Source organism: Taudactylus pleione, unplaced genomic scaffold (assembly GCF_031769625.1).
Source record: "Taudactylus pleione unplaced genomic scaffold, aTauple2 ptg001532l, whole genome shotgun sequence".
Classification (NCBI taxonomy): domain Eukaryota; kingdom Metazoa; phylum Chordata; class Amphibia; order Anura; family Myobatrachidae; genus Taudactylus; species Taudactylus pleione.
The window spans coordinates 178,659-205,488 of NW_028285929.1; the positions used below are offsets into that span (position 1 = coordinate 178,659).

Here is a 26,830-nt window from a genome sequence, read left to right on the forward strand (position 1 = left end):
ACATACAGTATATATACAGCAGCTAGCATTACAGTCACATACAGTATATATACAGCAGCTAGCATTACAGTCACATACAGTATATATACAGCAGCTAGCATTACAGTCACATACAGTATATATACAGCAGCTAGCATTACAGTCACATACAGTATATATACAGCAGCTAGCATTACAGTCACATACAGTATATATACAGCAGCTAGCATTACAGTCACATACAGTATATATACAGCAGCTAGCATTACAGTCACATACAGTGTATACACACACACTATTCCTTACTGCACTACACACTCTATTCCTTACTGCACTACACACTCTATTCCTTACTGCACTACACACTCTATTCCTTACTGCACTACACACACACTCTATTCCTTACTGCACTACACACACACTATTCCTTACTGCACTACACACACACTCTATTCCTTACTGCACGACACACACACTCTATTCCTTACTGCACGACACACACACTCTATTCCTTACTGCACTACACACACTCTCTATTCCTTACTGCACTACACACACACACTCTATTCCTTACTGCACTACACACACTCTCTATTCCTTACTGCACTACACACACACACTCTATTCCTTACTGCACTACACACACTCTCTATTCCTTACTGCACTACACACACTCTCTATTCCTTACTGCACTACACACACTCTCTATTCCTTACTGCACTACACACTCTATTCCTTACTGCACTACACACACACACACTATTCCTTACTGCACTACACACACTCTCTATTCCTTACTGCACTACACACACTATTCCTTACTGCACTACACACTCTCTATTCCTTACTGCACTACACACACTCTATTCCTTACTGCACGACACACACTCTATTCCTTACTGCACGACACACACACTCTATTCCTTACTGCACTACACACAAAATATCATACCTCTGTTTGTTTCTCCCCAGATCTCCTAGTAGTAATGTGGGGTATGGTATCATACCTCGCTCAGTTTGTTACTCCCCAGATCTCCTAGTAGTAATGTGGGGTATAGTATCATACCTCGCTCAGTTTGTTACTCCCCAGATCTCCTAGTAGTAATGTGGGGTATAGAATCATACCTCGCTCAGTTTGTTACTCCCCAGATCTCCTAGTAGTTATGTGTGGTATAGTATCATACCTCGCTCAGTTTGTTACTCCCCAGATCTCCTAGTAGTAATGTGGGGTATGGTATCATACCTCGCTCAGTTTGTTACTCCCCAGATCTCCTAGTAGTAATGTGTGGTATAGTATCATACCTCGCTCAGTTTGTTACTCCCCAGATCTCCTAGTAGTAATGTGGGGTATAGAATCATACCTCGCTCAGTTTGTTACTCCCCAGATCTCCTAGTAGTAATGTGGGGTATAGAATCATACCTCGCTCAGTTTGTTACTCCCCAGATCTCCTAGTAGTTATGTGTGGTATAGTATCATACCTCGCTCAGTTTGTTACTCCCCAGATCTCCTAGTAGTAATGTGGGGTATAGTATCATACCTCGCTCAGTTTGTTACTCCCCAGATCTCCTAGTAGTAATGTGTGGTATAGAATCATACCTCGCTCAGTTTGTTACTCCCCAGATCTCCTAGTAGTAATGTGGGGTATGGTATCATACCTCGCTCAGTTTGTTACTCCCCAGATCTCCTAGTAGTAATGTGGGGTATGGTATCATACCTCGCTCAGTTTGTTACTCCCCAGATCTCCTAGTAGTAATGTGGGGTATGGTATCATACCTCGCTCAGTTTGTTACTCCCCAGATCTCCTAGTAGTAATGTGGGGTATGGTATCATACCTCGCTCAGTTTGTTACTCCCCAGATCTCCTAGTAGTAATGTGGGGTATGGTATCATACCTCGCTCAGTTTGTTACTCCCCAGATCTCCTAGTAGTAATGTGGGGTATAGTATCATACCTCGCTCAGTTTGTTACTCCCCAGATCTCCTAGTAGTAATGTGTGGTATAGTATCATACCTCGCTCAGTTTGTTACTCCCCAGATCTCCTAGTAGTAATGTGGGGTATAGTATCATACCTCGCTCAGTTTGTTACTCCCCAGATCTCCTAGTAGTAATGTGGGGTATGGTATCATACCTCGCTCAGTTTGTTACTCCCCAGATCTCCTAGTAGTAATGTATGGTATAGTATCATACCTCGCTCAGTTTGTTACTCCCCAGATCTCCTAGTAGTAATGTGTGGTATGGTATCATACCTCGCTCAGTTTGTTACTCCCCAGATCTCCTAGTAGTAATGTGGGGTATGGTATCATACCTCGCTCAGTTTGTTACTCCCCAGATCTCCTAGTAGTAATGTGTGGTATAGTATCATACCTCGCTCAGTTTGTTACTCCCCAGATCTCCTAGTAGTAATGTGTGGTATAGAATCATACCTCGCTCAGTTTGTTACTCCCCAGATCTCCTAGTAGTAATGTGTCTGATGTGTGAGCCACCAGGAAACGATCTTTTCCCATTATTTTCACTTCATCCACCTCATAACCATAATGAGACTTCAGGACCACCCGAGTCCCTGTTGAAAGGTTCTTAACAATCACCTGTAAAAGAACAAAAGTAAAAGCACTGTAGGGACCATTATGTAGGGACCAAGGGCCACTCATTTTAGGTGCTAGTATACAGGAGGAATGAGGAGATCTCCCTGGCCATTTATACAGCGACACCTCGGGTCCTCCCTCACTCACGCACAGCGACACCTCGGGTCCTCCCTCACTCACGCACAGCGACACCTCCCTCACTCACGCACAGCGACACCTCCCTCACTCACGCACAGCGACACCTCCCTCACTCACGCACAGCGACACTTCCCTCACTCACACACAGCGACACTTCGGGCCTCCCTCACTCACGCACAGCGACACCGAGGGACCTCCCTCACTCACTCACGCACAGCGACACCGAGGGACCTCCCTCACTCACTCACGCACAGCGACACCGAGGGACCTCCCTCACTCACTCACGCACAGCGACACCGAGGGACCTCCCTCACTCACTCACGCACAGCGACACCGAGGGACCTCCCTCACTCACGCACAGCGACACCGAGGGACCTCCCTCACTCACGTACGCACAGCGACACCGAGGGACCTCCCTCACTCACGTACGCACAGCGACACCGAGGGACCTCCCTCACTCACGTACGCACAGCGACACCGAGGGACCTCCCTCACTCACGTACGCACAGCGACACCGAGGGACCTCCCTCACTCACGTACGCACAGCGACACCGAGGGACCTCCCTCACTCACGTACGCACAGCGACACCGAGGGACCTCCCTCACTCACGTACGCACAGCGACACCGAGGGACCTCCCTCACTCACGTACGCACAGCGACACCGAGGGACCTCCCTCACTCACGTACGCACAGCGACACCGAGGGACCTCCCTCACTCACGTACGCACAGCGACACCGAGGGACCTCCCTCACTCACGTACGCACAGCGACACCGAGGGACCTCCCTCACTCACGTACGCACAGCGACACCGAGGGACCTCCCTCACTCACGTACGCACAGCGACACCGAGGGACCTCCCTCACTCACGTACGCACAGCGACACCGAGGGACCTCCCTCACTCACGTACGCACAGCGACACCGAGGGGCCGCCCTCACTCACATACGCACAGCGACACCGAGGGGCCGCCCTCACTCACATACGCACAGCGACACCGAGGGGCCGCCCTCACTCACATACGCACAGCGACACCGAGGGGCCGCCCTCACTCACATACGCACAGCGACACAGAGGGGCCTCCCTCACTCACACACAGCGACACCGAGGGGCCTCCCTCACTCACGCACAGCGACACCGAGGGGCCTCCCTCACTCACGCACAGCGACGCTGGAAGGACTCACCTGACTGGGACCCACGTATGTCATCTCAAACTTATTTTTATATATTGTCCTTCGTAAACAACAATCAAACTGTTCAACTCCGCCGCACAGGGTACCCTGGGGAGAGAAGTCACTGGGTGAAAAGCTGGTATGGAGCCATGGACAGAACAAGGAGTGTCACTACAATACGAGAAGGAGAGAGAGTGAGGGACTGACCGCACACAGCCGGGAGCCGTCCCTCTTCCAGGACAGAGAGGTGATACTGTAGAGGTTGGGAATGTCCTTAGATCTGGCTTCCTCCCACAATCCCCTGCGGGGGCTCCAGTTCAGTACGCGAAGCCTTAGGAGAGACAGTCTGTTAGTGAGGGAGAGAACAATACATAGGAGACATGACCAGTATAGCTCCATCATTCATCCCACCTATCATGGCTTCCAATCACCACCGACTGCCCGCTGGGACTAGTTGCAGCCACGCTCAGCTCTCTTTCGCCGGGATCTCTGCTGTAGTCGAAGGTTTGGATGAGCTGACCTTCTCTGCCATAAGCCACCAGTTTCTTATCACAACCCCCAGCAACAACGCTGCTTGTAGCCCAGGCCAAGGCATAGGGGGGACAGGGATGACTGGCAAACTTCCCCTGTAACAGATCCGGAACATGGCTTACACCTACATTGCTGTGTGATAGGTTACACTCCCCCCCTAAATATGACTTATCTGATATTATATCTCCTTATATTACATGTCACTCTGTATACTGACCTCCATATCATCTGATATTATACCTCCTAACTCCTTATATTACACGTCACTCTGTATTATACTGTTACTACACTGCTTACTGACCTCCATATCATCTGATATTATACCTCCTAACTCCTTATATTACATGTCACTCTGTACTATACTGTTACTACACTGCTTACTGACCTCCATACCATCTGATATTATACCTCCTTATATTACATGTCACTCTGTATTATACTATTACTACACTGCTTACTAACCTCCATACCATCTGATATTATACCTCCTTATATTACATGTCACTCTGTATTATACTGTTACTACACTGCTTACTGACCTCCATACCATCTGATATTATACCTCCTTATATTACATGTCACTCTGTATTATACTGTTACTACACTGCTTACTGACCTCCATACCATCTGATATTATACCTCCTAACTCCTTATATTACATGTCACTCTGTATTATACTGTTACTACACTGCTTACTGACCTCCATACCATCTGATATTATACCTCCTTATATTACATGTCACTCTGTATTATACTATTACTACACTGCTTACTAACCTCCATACCATCTGATATTATACCTCCTTATATTACATGTCACTCTGTATTATACTGTTACTACACTGCTTACTGACCTCCATACCATCTGATATTATACCTCCTAACTCCTTATATTACATGTCACTCTGTATTATACTGTTACTACACTGCTTACTGACCTCCATACCATCTGATATTATACCTCCTAACTCCTTATATTACACGTCACTCTGTATTATACTATTACTACACTGCTTACTGACCTCCATACCATCTGATATTATACCTCCTTATATTACATGTCACTCTGTATTATACTGTTACTACACTGCTTACTGACCTCCATACCATCTGATATTATACCTCCTTATATTACATGTCACTCTGTATTATACTATTACTACACTGCTTAATAACCTCCATACCATCTGATATTATACCTCCTTATATTACATGTCACTCTGTATTATACTATTACTACACTGCTTACTGACCTCCATATCATCTGATATTATACCTCCTTATATTACATGTCACTCTGTATTATACTGTTACTACACTGCTTACTGACCTCCATACCATCTGATATTATACCTCCTTATATTACATGTCACTCTGTATTATACTGTTACTACACTGCTTACTGACCTCCATACCATCTGATATTATACCTCCTTATATTACATGTCACTCTGTATTATACTGTTACTACACTGCTTACTGACCTCCATACCATCTGATATTATACCTCCTTATATTACATGTCACTCTGTATTATACTGTTACTACACTGCTTACTGACCTCCATACCATCTGATATTATACCTCCTTATATTACATGTCACTCTGTATTATACTGGTACTACACTGCTTACTGACCTCCATACCATCTGATATTATACCTCCTAACTCCTTATATTACACGTCACTCTGTATTATACTATTTCTACACTGCTTACTGACCTCCATACCATCTGATATTATACCTCCTTATATTACATGTCACTCTGTATTATACTGTTACTACACTGCTTACTGACCTCCATACCATCTGATATTATACCTCCTTATATTACACATCACTCTGTATTATACTGTTACTACACTGCTTACTGACCTCCATACCATCTGATATTATACCTCCTAACTCCTTATATTACACATCACTCTGTATTCTACGGTTACTACGCTGCTATTAGATTGGCTGATCTATATCCCGCCCTGTATAGCCGACGCACCGTCCTGTATTTGTGCTAAGGTCCTGTATCTGGTAGGAAGATGAGAGCGTTATGTGTTGTGCAGTGTGAGGAATTAGTACTGTGCAGGAACAGACACCGGCATCTACGCGTTATCATCCATACCTGAGACTCGCCAGAACCTTCGTCATCGAAGAAATATCGCACAATGGACCCATCTGCATGGCCAGAGAGGATTCCCTTCCCTGAAACACTGAGGGGGCATAAAGGGGATCAGACATAGTCCCAGATAAGGCTTTCAGTATTTAAAAAGGTCAGTTTCCAAAATTGAGTGATTCCAAGTGGAAGAAGGTATTTGTAGCCCCTCACATTACACTACTGTTACAGGGCAAACCCTCGCGGAAGAATTAGCTGCTTAGAAATTCTTTGGATCTGTAGTTGGTGGGTTCTTATGTCTGACTGTTTTTTCCAGGATTGTCCCTACTTTACTTTGTGGGAGATGTACTAAGCCTTAGAGAGAGATAAAGGGGGAGAGGAATGACCCGGCGATATGGGGGAGGAGTAATATCAGCACATGTTCTTCCCCATGTATTATTGTGGGGTTGGGTGGTAAGGGGCATACCTGTCATTATCGGCGCTGCTATCTAAAAGATAGAGCGCCGATGTGCTACCCAAAGTATAAACGATCAGTGCTACTGACCATTCCGACAGCTGTGGCTAATGTTCCCTTATCACCCCACAGCAGCGACAACATCAAGATTCAAGAAAAGCTGCCCGATTAGTGCTTAATTTATACTATTTTCCTGTGAAATAGACCTTGATATATCTTTTGCAAATTCCGATTTTAAAAAATTTTCTCCATAGTTCATTGATTCCCAACCGCGGCCATAAATGCACACTAAAGCTGGCCACACATCTGAAGATTATCTGTCCAACCAGCCAACTAGTTATTTGGTTGCAATGAAATTCTTGTAAGGAATGAAAGCTAATGATAATCAGCAATTTGTTCCAAAACGCCAGAAAATGGACAAAAACAGCTTTCTGGCATTTAGGAGCAAATTGCTGATCATCAGTTACTCCCATACATTACCAGATCTTCATTCCAACCAATCAACTAATAAGCTGGCCAAACAGCTAAATGAGGTACTAATTAAGTCACCTTTGCTATCCTTAAAACCTGGACTGTTAATGTGCCTTGAGGACCATGGTTGGGAACCCTTGCCATAGTTTATACACAGTCCCAAGGACTACATTTCTCCAAAAAACTTCTATGTACAGACAGAAGCAATACAACTTTATAATAAGTACAGATCAAATCCATTCCGGTATACATTACTCTATAGAAGGTAGTTTATCACTCTCCAGAGCTTAGAACATCTGCCCAAAAAGTACCCACAAGCAATTAATCACATACATTACACATTAGAGAGAGTTGTGAGATGTCTGATATTTGCCTCAAACACATAATAATTTGTACAAAATAACAGTCAGCATAATTCAGTATTGTGTATAAATAGTGGAAAATAAGAGGAGAAATGAGGATGGGTGTGGGTGCGCGGCAGGGTGTGGGTGCGCGGCAGGGTGTGGGTGCGCGGCAGGGTGTGCGCGCGCGGCAGGGTGTGCGCGCGCGGCAGGGTGTGCGCGCTGAGCAGTGATCACCCAGTCAGCGAATCACACACACTTGTTTGCAAGGGGAATCGTATAGAGAGTGTCTGCCTTAGGCCTGCTCTGCACCTGGAGACCTGTTACTGTAGCAGGTCAGAAATCTGGACAGAATAGGCCCAATGAGAGCACCCAGCAGGATGAGGAAATGACCTGACGGTGAAGAGTGAGTGAGGCTGTGCGGATGATGGAGGTCAGTCCCTGCTCGATCTGGAACCCAAAAATGTCACAAGACATCGGAGCTGGATTACAGCTGCAGGCGAAACGCGCATCTGGTGACTCAGTGTTCCAGTTTGTGCACGGTCCGGCCCCCACCGACACCACAAACTCCCTGCTCTTCCCTGTCAGTTACTGTCTCTACGTGCTCTTATTGTCCCTATTCCGTCCGGGATTCCTACACGTCCACAGCAACAGGGGATTCCCAGCTGTACAACCGGTTATATTTTATCCACAATCTATCTTTGAAGGCCCCACATACGGAGCTATATAGCGGCCGATCCAACAGATAGGAAAGATATCGCAACACATGTGCGTCTGCATGATATAGTCCACTGTGCAATACCATGGGGTCGTCCTGGTGTATTCCTGTGTCCTACAGATAAGGGGTAACGCTCTCACCCATCCCCCTCTGTCCTGTAACACCCCTATACCTGCTGTATTCCTGTGTCCTACAGATAAGGGGTAACGCTCTCACCCATCCCCCTCTGTCCTGTGACACCCCTATACCTGCTGTATTCCTGTGTCCTACAGATAAGGGGTAACGCTCTCACCCATCCCCCGCTGTCCTGTGACACCCCTATACCTGCTGTATTCCTGTGTCCTACAGATAAGGGGTAACGCTCTCACCCATCCCCCGCTGTCCTGTGACACCCCTATACCTGCTGTATTCCTGTGTCCTACAGATAAGGGGTAACGCTCTCACCCATCCCCCGCTGTCCTGTGACACCCCTATGAATAAACACTGAACAACTGAAGTTGGTGACAACATAAGAGAAGTAAATAAGGGACTAATTGAAATAATCACAATCACCTATGAAAACTAAAACCTCTGATAAATAGGGGAAACATAATTTACTCACTTAGAGGTCAGTGAAACTACATATGACTCCGTGCCATAGATGGTGGATGACTTGTTAGTTTTGGTGTTTGCCAGACGGACCTGAACATGGAAAATTATATTGTGAACAAAGAGCATAATGTTTCACAACATAGGTTTAAAAACAATTATAACATCAAATCTTCTCCTCAGCTCCTCATCCTGGTCTCCTGTATTCTCCTATTCCCTCATTATCTCCCTCTCAGAGCTCCTCCTCAGCTCCCCATCCTGGTCTCCTGTATTCTCCTATTCCCCAGTCTCACATTATCTCCCTCTCAGAGCTCCTCCTCACCTCCTCATCCTGGTATTCTCCTATTCCCCAGTCTCACATCATCTCCCTCAGAGCTCCTCCTCAGCTCCCCATCCTGGTATTCTCCTATTCCCCAGTCTCACATTATCTCCCTCAGAGCTCCTCCTCAGCAACCCATCCTGGTATTCTTCTATTCCCCAGTCTCACATTATCTCCCTCAGAGCTCCTCCTCAGCTCCTCATCCTGGTCTCCTGTATTCTCCTATTCCTCAGTCTCACATTATCTCCCTCTCAAAGCTCCTCCTCAGCTCCCCATCCTGGTCTCCTGTATTCACCTATTCCCCAATATCACATTATCTCCCTGTCAGAGCTCCTCCTCAGCTCCCCATCCTGGTCTCCTGTATTCTCCTATTCCCCAGTATCACATTATCTCCCTGTCAGAGCTCCTCCTCAGCTCCTCATCCTGGTCTCCTGTATTCTCCTATTCCCCAGAATCACATTATCTCCCTCTCAGAGCTCCTCCTCAGCTCCCCATCCTGGTCTCCTGTATTCTCCTATTCCCTAGTATCACATTATCTCCCTCTCAGAGCTCCACCTCAGCTCCCCATCATGGTCTCCTGTATTCTCCTATTCCCCAGTCTCACATTATCTCCCTCTCAGAGCTCCTCCTCAGCTCCTCATCCTGGTCTCCTGTATTCTCCTATTCCCCAGTATCACATTATCTCCCTCAGAGCTCCACATCCTGGTCTCCTGTATTCTCCTATTCCCCAGTCTCACATTATCTCCCTCTCGGATCTCCTCCTCAGCTCCCCATCCTGGTCTCCTGTATTCTCCTATTCCCTAGTATCACATTATCTCCCTCTCAGAGCTCCTCCTCAGCTCCCCATCCTGGTCTCCTGTATTCTCCTATTCCTCAGTATCACATTATCTCCCTCTCAGAGCTCCTCCTCAGCTCCCCATCCTGGTCTCCTGTATTCTCCTATTCCCCACTATCACATTATCTCCCTGTCAGAACTCCTCCTCAGCTCCCCATCCTGGTCTTCTATATTCTCCTATTCCCCAATATCACATTATCTCCCTGTCAGAGCGCCTCCTCAGCTCCCCATCCTGGTCTCCAGTATTCTCCTATTCCCCAGTCTCACATTATCTCCCTCTCGGAGCTCCTCCTCAGCTCCCCTTCCTGGTCTACTGTATTCTCCTATTCCCCAGTATCACATTATCTCCCTGTCAGAACTCCTCCTCAGCTCCCCATCCTGGTCTTCTATATTCTCCTATTCCCCAATATCACATTATCTCCCTGTCAGAGCTCCTCCTCAGCTCCCCATCTTGGTCTTCTGTATTCTCCTATTACCCAGTCTCACATTACCTCCCTCAGAGCTCCTCCTCAGCTCCTCATCCTGGTATTCTCCTATTCTCCAGTATCACATTATCTCCCTCTCAGAGCTCCTCCTCAGCTCCTCATCCTGGTCTCCTGTATTCTCCTATTCCTCAGTCTCACTTTATCTCCCTCTCAAAGCTCCTCCTCAGCTCCCCATCCTGGTCTCCTGTATTCTCCTATTAGCCAGTCTCACATTATCTCCCTCAGAGCTCCTCCTCAGCTCCTCATCCTGGTCTCCTGTATGCTCCTATTCCCCAGTATCACATTATCTCCCTCTCAGAGCTCACCCTCAGCTCCCCATCCTAGTCTCCTGCACTCTGCTACTGGGAGCCGCTGTAGGCAGCAAAACCCTAGGTTTGGGATGGGGCGGCAGTACCCATCCCCTGCTGTCCTGTGACACCCCTATACCTGCTCCTAAGTGTTGGGTGGCAGTGTGGGCAGGAGAACCAAGGCTTGGGTCACGGTGTAGACAACAGGGTAGCAAAACCCAAGGGTTTGCTTTCGGTGTAGGCAGAAGGGTGGAAGAACGCAAGGGTTGGGAGGCAATTATTGTGGTAAGTGAATGGGAAGATTGCGGGCACTGAGTGGGATGTGGGTACCACATAAATGCTCAAACTTCAGGTTGCAGACACTGAATGTGTGTATGCCAATGAGCACATAATTCTGTGAATTAGCAGCTCCACCATTTTGTGAGTGACATCAATCTCATTCTGTGAGAGTGCTGAATCTGCAGTTAACATGGTGTCATGGCATCCCATATCTGCATTACGCAAGGTACATGTCCATTAAGGAGTCAGCCTTAATGATCATAATGTCATTGCTTTTTGAAGTTTCAGTGGCAGAAAATCAGTAGGTTTTGTGAAATTTTAGATCATGTCTAAGCAGCGTTAATGGGACAAGTGACACCGTAAGGTTTATTGTCTATGGAATTTCATTCCCTTTTTAAAATGTATTAACTATCAGGGTTTGGAGGAGTCGGGGGGAGAAGGGGAACAAAATGGTACATTAGCGCAGGTGGAGGGAGGCCGCCACACAGGAGGTGTTTTGCGGATACACAGGGAGAGACGGCTGCGGGTGCGGGCTGCAGGCAGAGGGGCAGCAGCGGGGTGTGGACCAGTGGCAGCAGTGGAGCAGTGTACAGGGGCATCAATAAGCGACAGAGGTGCTCACTGGCGCTGGGCATGCATCTGAGAAAATAGGACACAGATCTATGGATGAATCAGTGAGATCCAACTATGCATCGGTGTTAAAATTTCAATTTGTGTAAAATAAAAAATAAATTAAAACAATTAAAAAAACAGGGACAAACCTCAAGTCTAAATTCGCCCAGAATTATGCCTTTCAACTAATCCCCCATAGAGAACAGCAGAAAAGTGGTCCCAACTAAAGACTGACAGATAGAACTTTACATTATTCCCAAATCCTCAATTTTTATTTTTTTGGCCACGAAATTTAGCAGCACTGAGAGACGGTTCAACCCGCCCGTGCCAAATTTCAGCACCGTACCTCCAATAGCTTTCGAGGTGTATCCCCTTATAGTACATACCTTCCCCTCTGCCAGGCCATACACAATGGCTGTCTCTAGGGGCCACAGCAGACAGGTGACAGCACTCTGGAAGACAAGATAACACTCCTTATATCATGGTGCAGTACAGCTTCATTAACACGGATTCTAGACACAGTCTGGAAAATAGATAAACACATTACAAAGCCAGTCAGCATGCGGAAACCAGCCACAATGACACAACAATCACCAAAGCTACAGCATTAGTGCTTTCCTCTATCACACCCTGTACCCCATCACTATATACAGTACAGTACAGCCATCACTATATACAGCACAGTACAGCTATCACTATATACAGCACAGTACAGCTATCACTACAGCATTAGTGCTTTCCTCTATCACACCCTGTACCCCATCACTATATACAGTACAGTACAGCCATCACTATATACAGCACAGTACAGCCATCACTATATACAGCACAGTACAGCCATCACTACAGCATTAGTGCTTTCCTCTATCACACCCTGTACCCCCATCACTATATACAGTACAGTACAGCTATCACTACAGCATTAGTGCTTTCCTCTATCACACCCTGTACCCCATCACTATATACAGCACAGTACAGCTATCACTACAGCATTAGTGCTTTCCTCTATCACACCCTGTACCCCATCACTATATACAGTACAGTACAGCTATCACTACAGCATTAGTGCTTTCCTCTATCACACCCTGTACCCCCATCACTATATACAGCATTAGTGCTTTCCTCTATCACACCCTGTACCCCATCACTATATACAGTACAGTACAGCCATCACTATATACAGTACAGTACAGCCATCACTACAGCATTAGTGCTTTCCTCTATCACACCCTGTACCCCATCACTATATACAGCACAGTACAGCCATCACTACAGCATTAGTGCTTTCCTCTATCACACCCTGTACCCTATCACTATATACAGTACAGTACAGCCATCACTACAGCATTATTGCTTTCCTCTATCACACCCTGTACCCCATCACTATATACAGCACAGTACAGCCATCACTACAGCATTAGTGCTTTCCTCTATCACACCCTGTACCCCATCACTATATACAGTACAGTACAGCCATCACTACAGCATTAGTGCTTTCCTCTATCACACCCTGTACCCCATCACTATATACAGCACAGTACCCCCATCACTATATACAGTACAGTACAGCCATCACTACAGCATTAGTGCTTTCCTCTATCACACCCTGTACCCCATCACTATATACAGTACAGCCATCACTACAGCATTAGTGCTTTCCTCTATCACACCCTGTACCCCATCACTATATACAGTACAGTACAGCCATCACTACAGCATTATTGCTTTCCTCTATCACACCCTCTACCCCATCACTATATACAGCACAGTACAGACCTCACTATATACAGCACAGTACAGCCATCACTACAGCATTAGTGCTTTCCTCTATCACACCCTCTACCCCATCACTATATACAGCACAGTACAGACCTCACTATATACAGCACAGTACAGCCATCACTACAGCATTAGTGCTTTCCTCTCACACCCTGTACCCCATCACTATATACAGTACAGCACAGCCATCACTACAGCATTAGTGCTTTCCTCTATCACTCCCTGTACCCCATCACTATATACAGCACAGTACAGCCATCACTACAGCATTAGTGCTTTCCTCTATCACACCCTGTACCCCATCACTATATACAGTACAGTACAGCCATCACTACAGCATTAGTGCTTTCCTCTATCACACTCTGTACCCCATCACTATATACAGCACAGTACAGCCATCACTACAGCATTAGTGCTTTCCTCTATCACACCCTGCACCCCATCACTATATACAGCACAGTACAGCCATCACTATATACAGCACAGTACAGCCATCACTATATACAGCACAGTACAGCCATCACTACAGCATTAGTGCTTAACTCTATCACACCCTGTACCCCATCACTATGTACAGTACAGTACAGCCATCACTACAGCATTAGTGCTTTCCACTATCACACCCTGTACCCCATCACTATATACAGTACAGTACAGCTATCACTACAGCATTAGTGCTTTCCTCTATCACACCCTGTACCCCCATCACTATATACAGCATTAGTGCTTTCCTCTATCACACCCTGTACCCCATCACTATATACAGTACAGTACAGCCATCACTATATACAGTACAGTACAGCCATCACTACAGCATTAGTGCTTTCCTCTATCACACCCTGCACCCCATCACTATATACAGCACAGTACAGCCATCACTATATACAGCACAGTACAGCCATCACTACAGCATTAGTGCTTAACTCTATCACACCCTGTACCCCATCACTATATACAGTACAGTACAGCTATCACTACAGCATTAGTGCTTTCCTCTATCACACCCTGCACCCCATCACTATATACAGCACAGTACAGCCATCACTATATACAGCACAGTACAGCCATCACTATATACAGCACAGTACAGCCATCACTACAGCATTAGTGCTTTCCACTATCACACCCTGTACCCCATCACTATATACAGTACAGTACAGCTATCACTACAGCATTAGTGCTTTCCTCTATCACACCCTGTACCCCCATCACTATATACAGCATTAGTGCTTTCCTCTATCACACCCTGTACCCCATCACTATATACAGCACAGTACAGCCATCACTACAGTATTAGTGCTTTCCTCTATCACACCCTGTACCCCCATCACTATATACAGCACAGTACAGCCATCACTACAGCATTAGTGCTTAACTCTATCACACCCTGTACCCCATCACTATATACAGCACAGTACAGCCATCACTATATACAGCACAGTACAGCCATCACTACAGCATTAGTGCTTTCCTCTATCACTCCCTGTACCCCATCACTATATACAGCACAGTACAGCCATCACTATATACAGCACAGTACAGCCATCACTACAGCATTAGTGCTTAACTCTATCACACCCTGTACCCCCATCACTATATACAGTACAGCCATCACTACAGCATTAGTGCTTAACTCTATCACACCCTGTACCCCCATCACTATATACAGTACAGCCATCACTACAGCATTAGTGCTTTCCTCTATCACACCCTGTACCCCATCACTATATACAGTACAGTACAGCCATCACTACAGCATTAGTGCTTAACTCTATCACACCCTGTACCCCCATCACTATATACAGTACAGCCATCACTACAGCATTAGTGCTTAACTCTATCACACCCTGTACCCCCATCACTATATACAGTACAGCCATCACTACAGCATTAGTGCTTTCCTCTATCACACCCTGTACCCCATCACTATATACAGTACAGTACAGCCATCACTACAGCATTAGTGCTTAACTCTATCACACCCTGTACCCCCATCACTATATACAGTACAGCCATCACTACAGCATTAGTGCTTTCCTCTATCACATCCTGTACCCCATCACTATATACAGCACAGTACAGCCATCACTATATACAGTACAGTACAGCCATCACTACAGCATTAGTGCTTTCCTCTATCACACCCTGTACCCCCATCACTATATACAGCACAGTACAGCCATCACTACAGCATTAGTGCTTTCCTCTATCACTCCCTGTACCCCATCACTATATACAGCACAGTACAGCCATCACTACAGCATTAGTGCTTTCCTCTATCACACCCTGTACCCCCATCACTATATACAGTACAGCCATCACTACAGCATTAGTGCTTTCCTCTATCACACCCTGTACCCCCATCACTATATACAGCACAGTACAGCCATCACTACAGCATTAGTGCTTTCCTCTATCACACCCTGTACCCCCATCACTATATACAGCACAGTACAGCCATCACTACAGCATTAGTGCTTTCCTCTATCACACCCTGTACCCCCACCACTATATACAGCACAGTACAGCCATCACTACAGCAATAGTGCTTTCCTCTATCACACCCTGTACCCCATCACTATATACAGCACAGTACAGCCATCACTACAGCATTAGTGCTTTCCTCTATCACACCCTGTACCCCATCACTATATATAGCACAGTACAGCCATCACTACAGCATTAGTGCTTTCCTCTATCACACCCTGTACCCCATCACTATATACAGCACAGTACAGCCATCACTACAGCATTAGTGCTTTCCTCTATCACACCCTGTACCCCCATCACTATATACAGCATAGTACAGCCATCACTACAGTATTAGTGCTTTCCTCTATCACACCCTGTACCCCATCACTATATACAGCACAGTACAGCCATCACTACAGCATTAGTGCTTTCCTCTATCACTCCCTGTACCCCATCACTATATACAGCACAGTACAGCCATCACTACAGCATTAGTGCTTAACTCTATCACACCCTGTACCCCCATCACTATATACAGTACAGCCATCACTACAGCATTAGTGCTTTCCTCTATCACACCCTGTACCCCATCACTATATACAGTACAGTACAGCATTAGTGCTTTCCTCTATCACACCCTGTACCCTATCACTATATACAGTACAGTACAGCCATCACTACAGCATTAGTGCTTTCCTCTATCACACCCTGTACCCCATCACTATATACAGCACAGTACAGCCATCACTATATACAGCATTAGTGCTTTCCTCTATCACACCCTGTACCCCATCACTATATACAGTACAGCCATCACTACAGCATTAGTGCTTTCCTCTATCACTCCCTGTACCCCCATCACTATATACAGCATTAGTGATTTCCTCTATCACACCCTGTACCCCATCACTATATACAGCACAGTACAGCCATCACTACAGCATTAGTGCTTTCCTCCATCACACCCTGTACCCCATCACTATATACAGCACAGTAGAGCCATCACTACAGTATTAGTGCTTTCCTCTATCACACCCTGTACCCCATCACTATATACAGCACAGTACAGCCATCACTACAGCATTAGTGCTTTCCTCTATCACACCCTGTACCCCATCACTATATACAGCACAGTACAGCCATCACTATATACAGCACAGTACAGCCATCACTATATACAGCACAGTACAGCTATCACTACAGCATTAGTGCTTTCCTCTATCACACCCTGTACCCCATCACTATATACAGCACAGTACAGCCATCACTACAGTATTAGTGCTTTCCTCTATCACACCCTGTACCCCATCACTATATACAGCACAGTACAGCCATCACTATATACAGTACAGTACAGCTATCACTACAGCATTAGTGCTTTCCTCTATCACACCCTGTACCCCATCACTATATACAGTACAGTACAGCCATCACTACAGCATTATTGCTTTCCTCTATCACACCCTGTACCCCATCACTATATACAGCACAGTACAGCCATCACTACAGCATTAGTGCTTTCCTCTATCACACCCTCTACCCCATCACTATATACAGCACAGTACAGCCATCACTACAGCATTAGTGCTTTCCTCTATCACACCCTGTACCCCATCACTATATACAGCACAGTAAAGACCTCACTATATACAGCACAGTACATCCATCACTACAGCATTAGTGCTTTCCTCTCACACCCTGTACCCCCATCACTATATACAGCACAGTACAGCCATCACTATATACAGCACAGTACAGCCATCACTACAGCATTAGTGCTTTCCTCTATCACACCCTGTACCCCATCACTATATACAGTACAGTACAGCCATCACTACAGCATTAGTGCTTTCCTCTATCACACTCTGTACCCCATCACTATATACAGCACAGTACAGCCTTCACTACATACAGCACAGTACAGCCATCACTATATACAGTACAGTACAGCCATCACTACAGCATTAGTGCTTAACTCTATCACACCCTGTACCCCATCACTATATACAGCACAGTACAGCCATCACTATATACAGCACAGTACAGCCATCACTACAGCATTAGTGCTTTCCTCTATCACACCCTGTACCCCATCACTATATACAGCACAGTACAGCCATCACTATATACAGCACAGTACAGCCATCACTATATACAGTACAGTACAGCCATCACTACAGCATTAGTGCTTTCCTCTATCACACCCTGTACCCCATCACTATATACAGTACAGTATAGCCATCACTATATACAGTACAGCCATCACTACAGCATTAGTGCTTAACTCTATCACACCCTGTACCCCATCACTATATACAGCACAGTACAGCCATCACTACAGCATTAGTGCTTTCCTCTATCACACCCTGTACCCCCATCACTATATACAGCACAGTACAGCCATCACTATATACAGTACAGTACAGCCATCACTACAGCATTAGTGCTTTCCTCTATCACACCCTGTACCCCCATCACTATATACAGCACAGTACAGCCATCACTACAGCATTAGTGCTTTCCTCTATCACACCCTGTACCCCATCACTATATACAGCACAGTACAGCCATCACTATATACAGCACAGTACAGCCATCACTATATACAGCACAGTACAGCTATCACTACAGCATTAGTGCTTTCCTCTATCACACCCTGTACCCCATCACTATATACAGTACAGTACAGCCATCACTACAGCATTAGTGCTTTCCTCTATCACACCCTGTACCCCATCACTATATACAGTACAGTACAGCCATCACTACAGCATTATTGCTTTCCTCTATCACACCCTGTACCCCCATCACTATATACAGTACAGCCATCACTATATACAGCACAGTACAGCCATCACTACAGCATTAGTGCTTTCCTCTATCACACCCTGTACCCCATCACTATATACAGCACAGTACAGCCATCACTACAGCATTAGTGCTTTCCTCTATCACACCCTGTACCCCATCACTATATACAGCACAGTACAGCCATCACTATATACAGCACAGTACAGCCATCACTATATACAGCACAGTACAGCTATCACTACAGCATTAGTGCTTTCCTCTATCACACCCTGTACCCCATCACTATATACAGTACAGTACAGCCATCACTACAGTATTAGTGCTTTCCTCTATCACTCCCTGTACCCCATCACTATATACAGCACAGTACCCCATCACTATATACAGTACAGTACAGCCATCACTATATACAGCACAGTACAGCCATCACTATATACAGTACAGCCATCACTACAGTATTAGTGCTTTCCTCTATCACACCCTGTACCCCATCACTATATACAGCACAGTACAGCCATCACTACAGCATTAGTGCTTAACTCTATCACACCCTGTACCCCCATCACTATATACAGTACAGTACAGCCATCACTATATACAGCACAGTACAGCCATCACTACAGCATTAGTGCTTTCCTCTATCACTCCCTGTACCCCATCACTATATACAGCACAGTACAGCCATCACTATATACAGCACAGTACAGCCATCACTACAGCATTAGTGCTTTCCTCTATCACTCCCTGTACCCCATCACTATATACAGCACAGTACCCCCATCACTATATACAGCACAGTACAGCCATCACTACAGCATTAGTGCTTAATTCTATCACACCCTGTACCCCCATCAATATATACAGTACAGCCATCACTACAGCATTAGTGCTTTCCTTTATCACACCCTGTACCCCATCACTATATACAGCACAGTACAGCCATCACTACAGCATTAGTGCTTTCCTCTATCACACCCTGTACCCCCATCACTATATACAGCACAGTACAGCCATCACTACAGCATTAGTGCTTTCCTCTATCACACCCTGTACCCCCATCACTATATACAGCACAGTACAGCCATCACTACAGCATTAGTGCTTTCCTCTATCACACCCTGTACCCCCATCACTATATACAGTACAGCCATCACTACAGCATTAGTGCTTTCCTCTATCACACCCTGTACCCCATCACTATATACAGCACAGTACAGCCATCACTACAGCATTAGTGCTTTCCTCTATCACACCCTGTACCCCCATCACTATATACAGCACAGTACAGCCATCACTACAGCATTAGTGCTTTCCTCTATCACACCCTGTACCCCATCACTATATACAGCACAGTACAGCTATCACTACAGCATTAGTGCTTTCCTCTATCACACCCTGTACCCCCATCACTATATACAGCACAGTACAGCAATCACTACAGCATTAGTGCTTTCCTCTATCACATCCTGTACCCCATCACTATATACAGCACAGTACAGCCATCACTATATACAGCACAGCCATCACTACAGCATTAGTGCTTTCCTCTATCACTCCCTGTAGCCCCATCACTATATACAGCATTAGTGCTTTCCTCTATCACACCCTGTACCCCATCACTATATACAGTACAGTACAGCCATCACTACAGCATTAGTGCTTTCCTCTATCACACCCTGTACCCCCATCACTATATACAGCCATCACTATATACAGCACAGTACAGCCATCACTACAGCATTAGTGCTTTCCTCTATCACACCCTGTACCCCATCACTATATACAGCACAGTACAGCAATCACTACAGCATTAGTGCTTTCCTCTATCACTCCCTGTACCCCCATCACTATATACAGCATTAGTGCTTTCCTCTATCACTCCCTGTACCCCCATCACTATATACAGCACAGTACAGCCATCACTACAGCATTAGTGCTTTCCTCTATCACACCCTGTACCCCATCACTATATACAGTATAGCCATCACTACAGCATTAGTGCTTTCCTCTATCACTCCCTGTACCCCATCACTATATACAGCACAGTACAGCCATCACTACAGCATTAGTGCTTTCCTCTATCACACCCTGTACCCCATCACTATATACAGTACAGTCCAGCCATCACTACAGCATTAGTGCTTTCCTCTATCACACCCTGTACCCCATTACTATATACAGTACAGTACAGCTATCACTACAGCATTAGTGCTTTCCTCTATCACACCCTGTACCCCATCACTATATACAGTACAGCCATCACTACAGCATTAGTGCTTTCCTCTATCACACCCTGTACCCCATCACTATATACAGTACAGCCATCACTACAGCATTAGTGCTTTCCTCTATCACTCCCTGTACCCCCATCACTATATACAGCATTAGTGCTTTCCTCTATCACTCCCTCTACCCCCATCACTATATACAGCACAGTACAGCCATCACTACAGCATTAGTGCTTTCCTCTATCACTCCCTGTACCCCATCACTATATACAGCACAGTACAGCCATCACTACAGCATTAGTGCTTTCCTCTATCACACCCTGTACCCCATCACTATATACAGTACAGCCATCACTACAGCATTAGTGCTTTCCTCTATCACACCCTGTACCCCATCACTATATATAGTACAGCCATCACTACAGCATTAGTGCTTTCCTCTATCACACCCTGTACCCCATCACTATATACAGTACAGCCATCACTACAGCATTAGTGCTTTCCTCTATCACTCCCTGTACCCCATCACTATATACAGCACAGTACAGCTATCACTACAGCATTAGTGCTTTCCTCTATCACACCCTGTACCCCCATCACTATATACAGTACAGTACCCCCATCACTATATACAGCACAGTACAGCCATCACTACAGCATTAGTGCTTTCCTCTATCACACCCTGTACCCCCATCACTATATACAGCACAGTACAGCCATCACTACAGCATTAGTGCTTTCCTCTATCACTCCCTGTACCCCATCACTATATACAGCACAGTACAGCCATCACTACAGCATTAGTGCTTTCCTCTATCACACCCTGTACCCCATCACTATATACAGCACAGTACAGCTATCACTACAGCATTAGTGCTTTCCTCTATCACTCCCTGTACCCCATCACTATATACAGCACAGTACAGCCATCACTATATACAGCACAGTACAGCTATCACTACAGCATTAGTGCTTTCCTCTATCACACCCTGTACCCCCATCACTATATACAGTACAGTACAGCCATCACTACAGCATTAGTGCTTAACTCTATCACACCCTGTACCCCATCACTATATACAGCACAGTACAGCCATCACTACAGCATTAGTGCTTTCCTCTATCACACCCTGTACCCCATCACTATATACAGCACAGTACAGCCATCACTACAGCATTAGTGCTTTCCTCTATCACACCCTGTACCCCATCACTATATACAGTACAGCCATCACTACAGCATTAGTGCTTTCCTCTATCACACCCTGTACCCCCATCACTATATACAGCACAGTACAGCCATCACTACAGCATTAGTGCTTTCCTCTATCACACCCTGTACCCCATCACTATATACAGTACAGTACCCCCATCACTATATACAGCACAGTACAGCCATCACTACAGCATTAGTGCTTTCCTCTATCACACCCTGTACCCCCATCACTATATACAGCACAGTACAGCCATCACTACAGCATTAGTGCTTTCCTCTATCACACCCTGTACCCCATCACTATATACAGTACAGCCATCACTACAGCATTAGTGCTTTCCTCTATCACACCCTGTACCCCCATCACTATATACAGCACAGTACAGCCATCACTACAGCATTAGTGCTTTCCTCTATCACACCCTGTACCCCCATCACTATATACAGTACAGCCATCACTACAGCATTAGTGCTTTCCTCTATCACATCCTGTACCCCATCACTATATACAGTACAGCCATCACTACAGCATTAGTGCTTTCCTCTATCACACCCTGTACCCCCATCACTATATACAGTACAGCCATCACTACAGCATTAGTGCTTTCCTCTATCACACCCTGTACCCCCATCACTATATACAGTACAGCCATCACTACAGCATTAGTGCTTTCCTCTATCACATCCTGTACCCCATCACTATATACAGCACAGTACAGCCATCACTATATACAGTACAGTACAGCCATCACTACAGCATTAGTGCTTTCCTCTATCACTCCCTGTACCCCATCACTATATACAGCACAGTACAGCTATCACTACAGCATTAGTGCTTTCCTCTATCACACCCTGTACCCCCATCACTATATACAGCACAGTACAGCCATCACTACAGCATTAGTGCTTTCCTCTATCACACCCTGTACCCCATCACTATATACAGCACAGTACAGCCATCACTACAGCATTAGTGCTTTCCTCTATCACTCCCTGTACCCCATCACTATATACAGCACAGTACAGCCATCACTATATACAGCACAGTACAGCTATCACTACAGCATTAGTGCTTTCCTCTATCACACCCTGTACCCCCATCACTATATACAGTACAGTACAGCCATCACTACAGCATTAGTGCTTAACTCTATCACACCCTGTACCCCATCACTATATACAGCACAGTACAGCCATCACTATATACAGTACAGTACAGCCATCACTACAGCATTAGTGCTTTCCTCTATCACACCCTGTACCCCATCACTATATACAGCACAGTACAGCCATCACTACAGCATTAGTGCTTTCCTCTATCACACCCTGTACCCCATCACTATATACAGCACAGTACAGCCATCACTACAGCATTAGTGCTTTCCTCTATCACACCCTGTACCCCATCACTATATACAGCACAGTACAGCCATCACTATATACAGCACAGTACAGCCATCACTACAGCATTAGTGCTTTCCTCTATCACACCCTGTACCCCATCACTATATACAGCACAGTACAGCCATCACTACAGCATTAGTGCTTTCCTCTATCACACCCTGTACCCCATCACTATATACAGCACAGTACAGCTATCACTACAGCATTAGTGCTTTCCTCTATCACACCCTGTACCCCCATCACTATATACAGCACAGTACAGCCATCACTATATACAGCACAGTACAGCCATCACTATATACAGCACAGTACAGCCATCACTATATACAGTACAGCCATCACTACAGCATTAGTGCTTTCCTCTATCACACCCTGTACCCCATCACTATATACAGCACAGTACAGCCATCACTACAGCATTAGTGCTTAACTCTATCACACCCTGTACCCCCATCACTATATACAGCACAGTACAGCCATCACTAAAGCATTAGTGCTTTCCTCTATCACACCCTGTACCCCATCACTATATACAGTACAGCACAGCCATCACTGCAGCATTAGTGCTTTCCTCTATCACTCCCTGTACCCCATCATTATATACAGCACAGTACAGCCATCACTATATACAGCATTAGTGCTTTCCTCTATCACACCCTGTACCCCATCACTATATACAGCACAGTACAGCTATCACTACAGCATTAGTGCTTTCCTCTATCACTCCCTGTACCCCCATCACTATATACAGCACAGTACAGCCATCACTATATACAGCACAGTACAGCCATCACTATATACAGCACAGTACAGCCATCACTACAGCATTAGTGCTTTCCTCTATCACACCCTGTACCCCCATCACTATATACAGCCATCACTATATACAGCACAGTACAGCCATCACTACAGCATTAGTGCTTTCCTCTATCACACCCTGTACCCCATCACTATATACAGCACAGTACAGCAATCACTACAGCATTAGTGCTTTCCTCTATCACTCCCTGTACCCCCATCACTATATACAGCATTAGTACTTTCCTCTATCACTCCCTGAACCCCCGTCACTATATACAGCACAGTACAGCCATCACTACAGCATTAGTGCTTTCCTCTATCACACCCTGTACCCCCATCACTATATACAGTACAGTACAGCCATCACTACAGCATTAGTGCTTTCCTCTATCACACCCTGTACCCCCATCACTATATACAGCCATCACTATATACAGCACAGTACAGCCATCACTATATACAGCACAGTACAGCCATCACTACAGCATTAGTGCTTTCCTCTATCACTCCCTGTACCCCATCACTATATACAGCACAGTACAGCCATCACTACAGCATTAGTGCTTTCCTCTATCACACCCTGTACCCCATCACTATATACAGCATAGTACAGCCATCACTACAGTATTAGTGCTTTCCTCTATCACACCCTGTACCCCCATCACTATATACAGCACAGTACAGCCATCACTACAGTATTAGTGCTTTCCTCTATCACACCCTGTACCCCCATCACTATATACAGCACAGTACAGCTATCACTATATACAGCACAGTACAGCCATCACTACAGTATTAGTGCTTTCCTCTATCACACCCTGTACCCCATCACTATATACAGCACAGTACAGCCATCACTACAGCATTAGTGCTTTCCTCTATCACTCCCTGTACCCCCATCACTATATACAGCACAGTACAGCTATCACTACAGCATTATTGCTTTCCTCTATCACACCCTGTACCCCCATCACTATATACAGCACAGCCATCACTACAGCATTAGTGTTTTCCTCTATCACACCCTGTACCCCCATCACTATATACAGCACAGTACCCCCATCACTATATACAGCACAGTACAGCCATCACTATATACAGTACAGTACAGCCATCACTACAGCATTAGTGCTTTCCTCTATCACACCCTGTACCCCATCACTATATACAGCACAGTACAGCCATCACTACAGCATTAGTGCTTTCCTCTATCACACCCTGTACCCCATCACTATATACAGTACAGCCATCACTACAGTATTAGTGCTTTCCTCTATCACACCCTGCACCCCATCACTATATACAGCACAGTACAGCCATCACTACAGCATTAGTGCTTTCCTCTATCACACCCTGTACCCCATCACTATATACAGTACAGCCATCACTATATACAGCATTAGTGCTTTCCTCTATCACACCCTGTACCCCCATCACTATATACAGTACAGTACAGCCATCACTACAGCATTAGTGCTTTCCTCTATCACACCCTGTACCCCATCACTATATACAGCATAGTACAGCCATCACTACAGCATTAGTGCTTAACTCTATCACACCCTGTACCCCCATCACTATATACAGTACAGCCATCACTACAGCATTAGTGCTTAACTATCACACCCTGTACCCCATCACTATATACAGCACAGTACAGCCATCACTACAGCATTAGTGCTTTCCTCTATCACACCCTGTACCCCATCACTATATACAGCACAGTACAGCCATCACTACAGCATTATTGCTTTCCTCTATCACACCCTGTACCCCATCACTATATACAGCATAGTACAGCCATCACTACAGCATTAGTGCTTTCCTCTATCACACCCTGTACCCCATCACTATATACAGCACAGTACAGCCATCACTACAGCATTAGTGCTTTCCTCTATCACACCCTGTACCCCCATCACTATATACAGTACAGCCATCACTACAGCATTATTGCTTTCCTCTATCACACCCTGTACCCCCATCACTATATACAGCACAGTACAGCCATCACTACAGCATTAGTGCTTTCCTCTATCACACCCTGTACCCCCATCACTATATACAGTACAGCCATCACTACAGCATTATTGCTTTCCTCTATCACACCCTGTACCCCCATCACTATATACAGCACAGTACAGCCATCACTACAGCATTAATGCTTTCCTCTATCACACCCTGTACCCCATCACTATATACAGCACAGTACAGCCATC

General features: G+C 45.5%; 1 protein-coding gene across 1 annotated transcript in view; it reads right to left on the reverse strand.

The window, feature by feature from the left end:
- The window catches only part of LOC148442417 (intraflagellar transport protein 172 homolog), a gene marked incomplete at its 3' end in the record, with an annotated part of 107,347 nt that overhangs the window by 46,192 nt on the left and 34,325 nt on the right, over nt 1–26,830 (reverse strand). The window contains exons 4-10 of the mRNA XM_088463966.1: nt 12,287–12,352; nt 9,097–9,176; nt 6,521–6,608; nt 4,281–4,495; nt 4,077–4,200; nt 3,882–3,977; nt 2,403–2,564 (exon numbers count right to left, since the gene is read on the reverse strand). Of these exons, the coding sequence (XP_088320092.1) occupies nt 2,403–2,564; nt 3,882–3,977; nt 4,077–4,200; nt 4,281–4,495; nt 6,521–6,608; nt 9,097–9,176; nt 12,287–12,352 (831 nt within the window). The remainder of the gene's footprint in view (nt 1–2,402; nt 2,565–3,881; nt 3,978–4,076; nt 4,201–4,280; nt 4,496–6,520; nt 6,609–9,096; nt 9,177–12,286; nt 12,353–26,830) is intronic.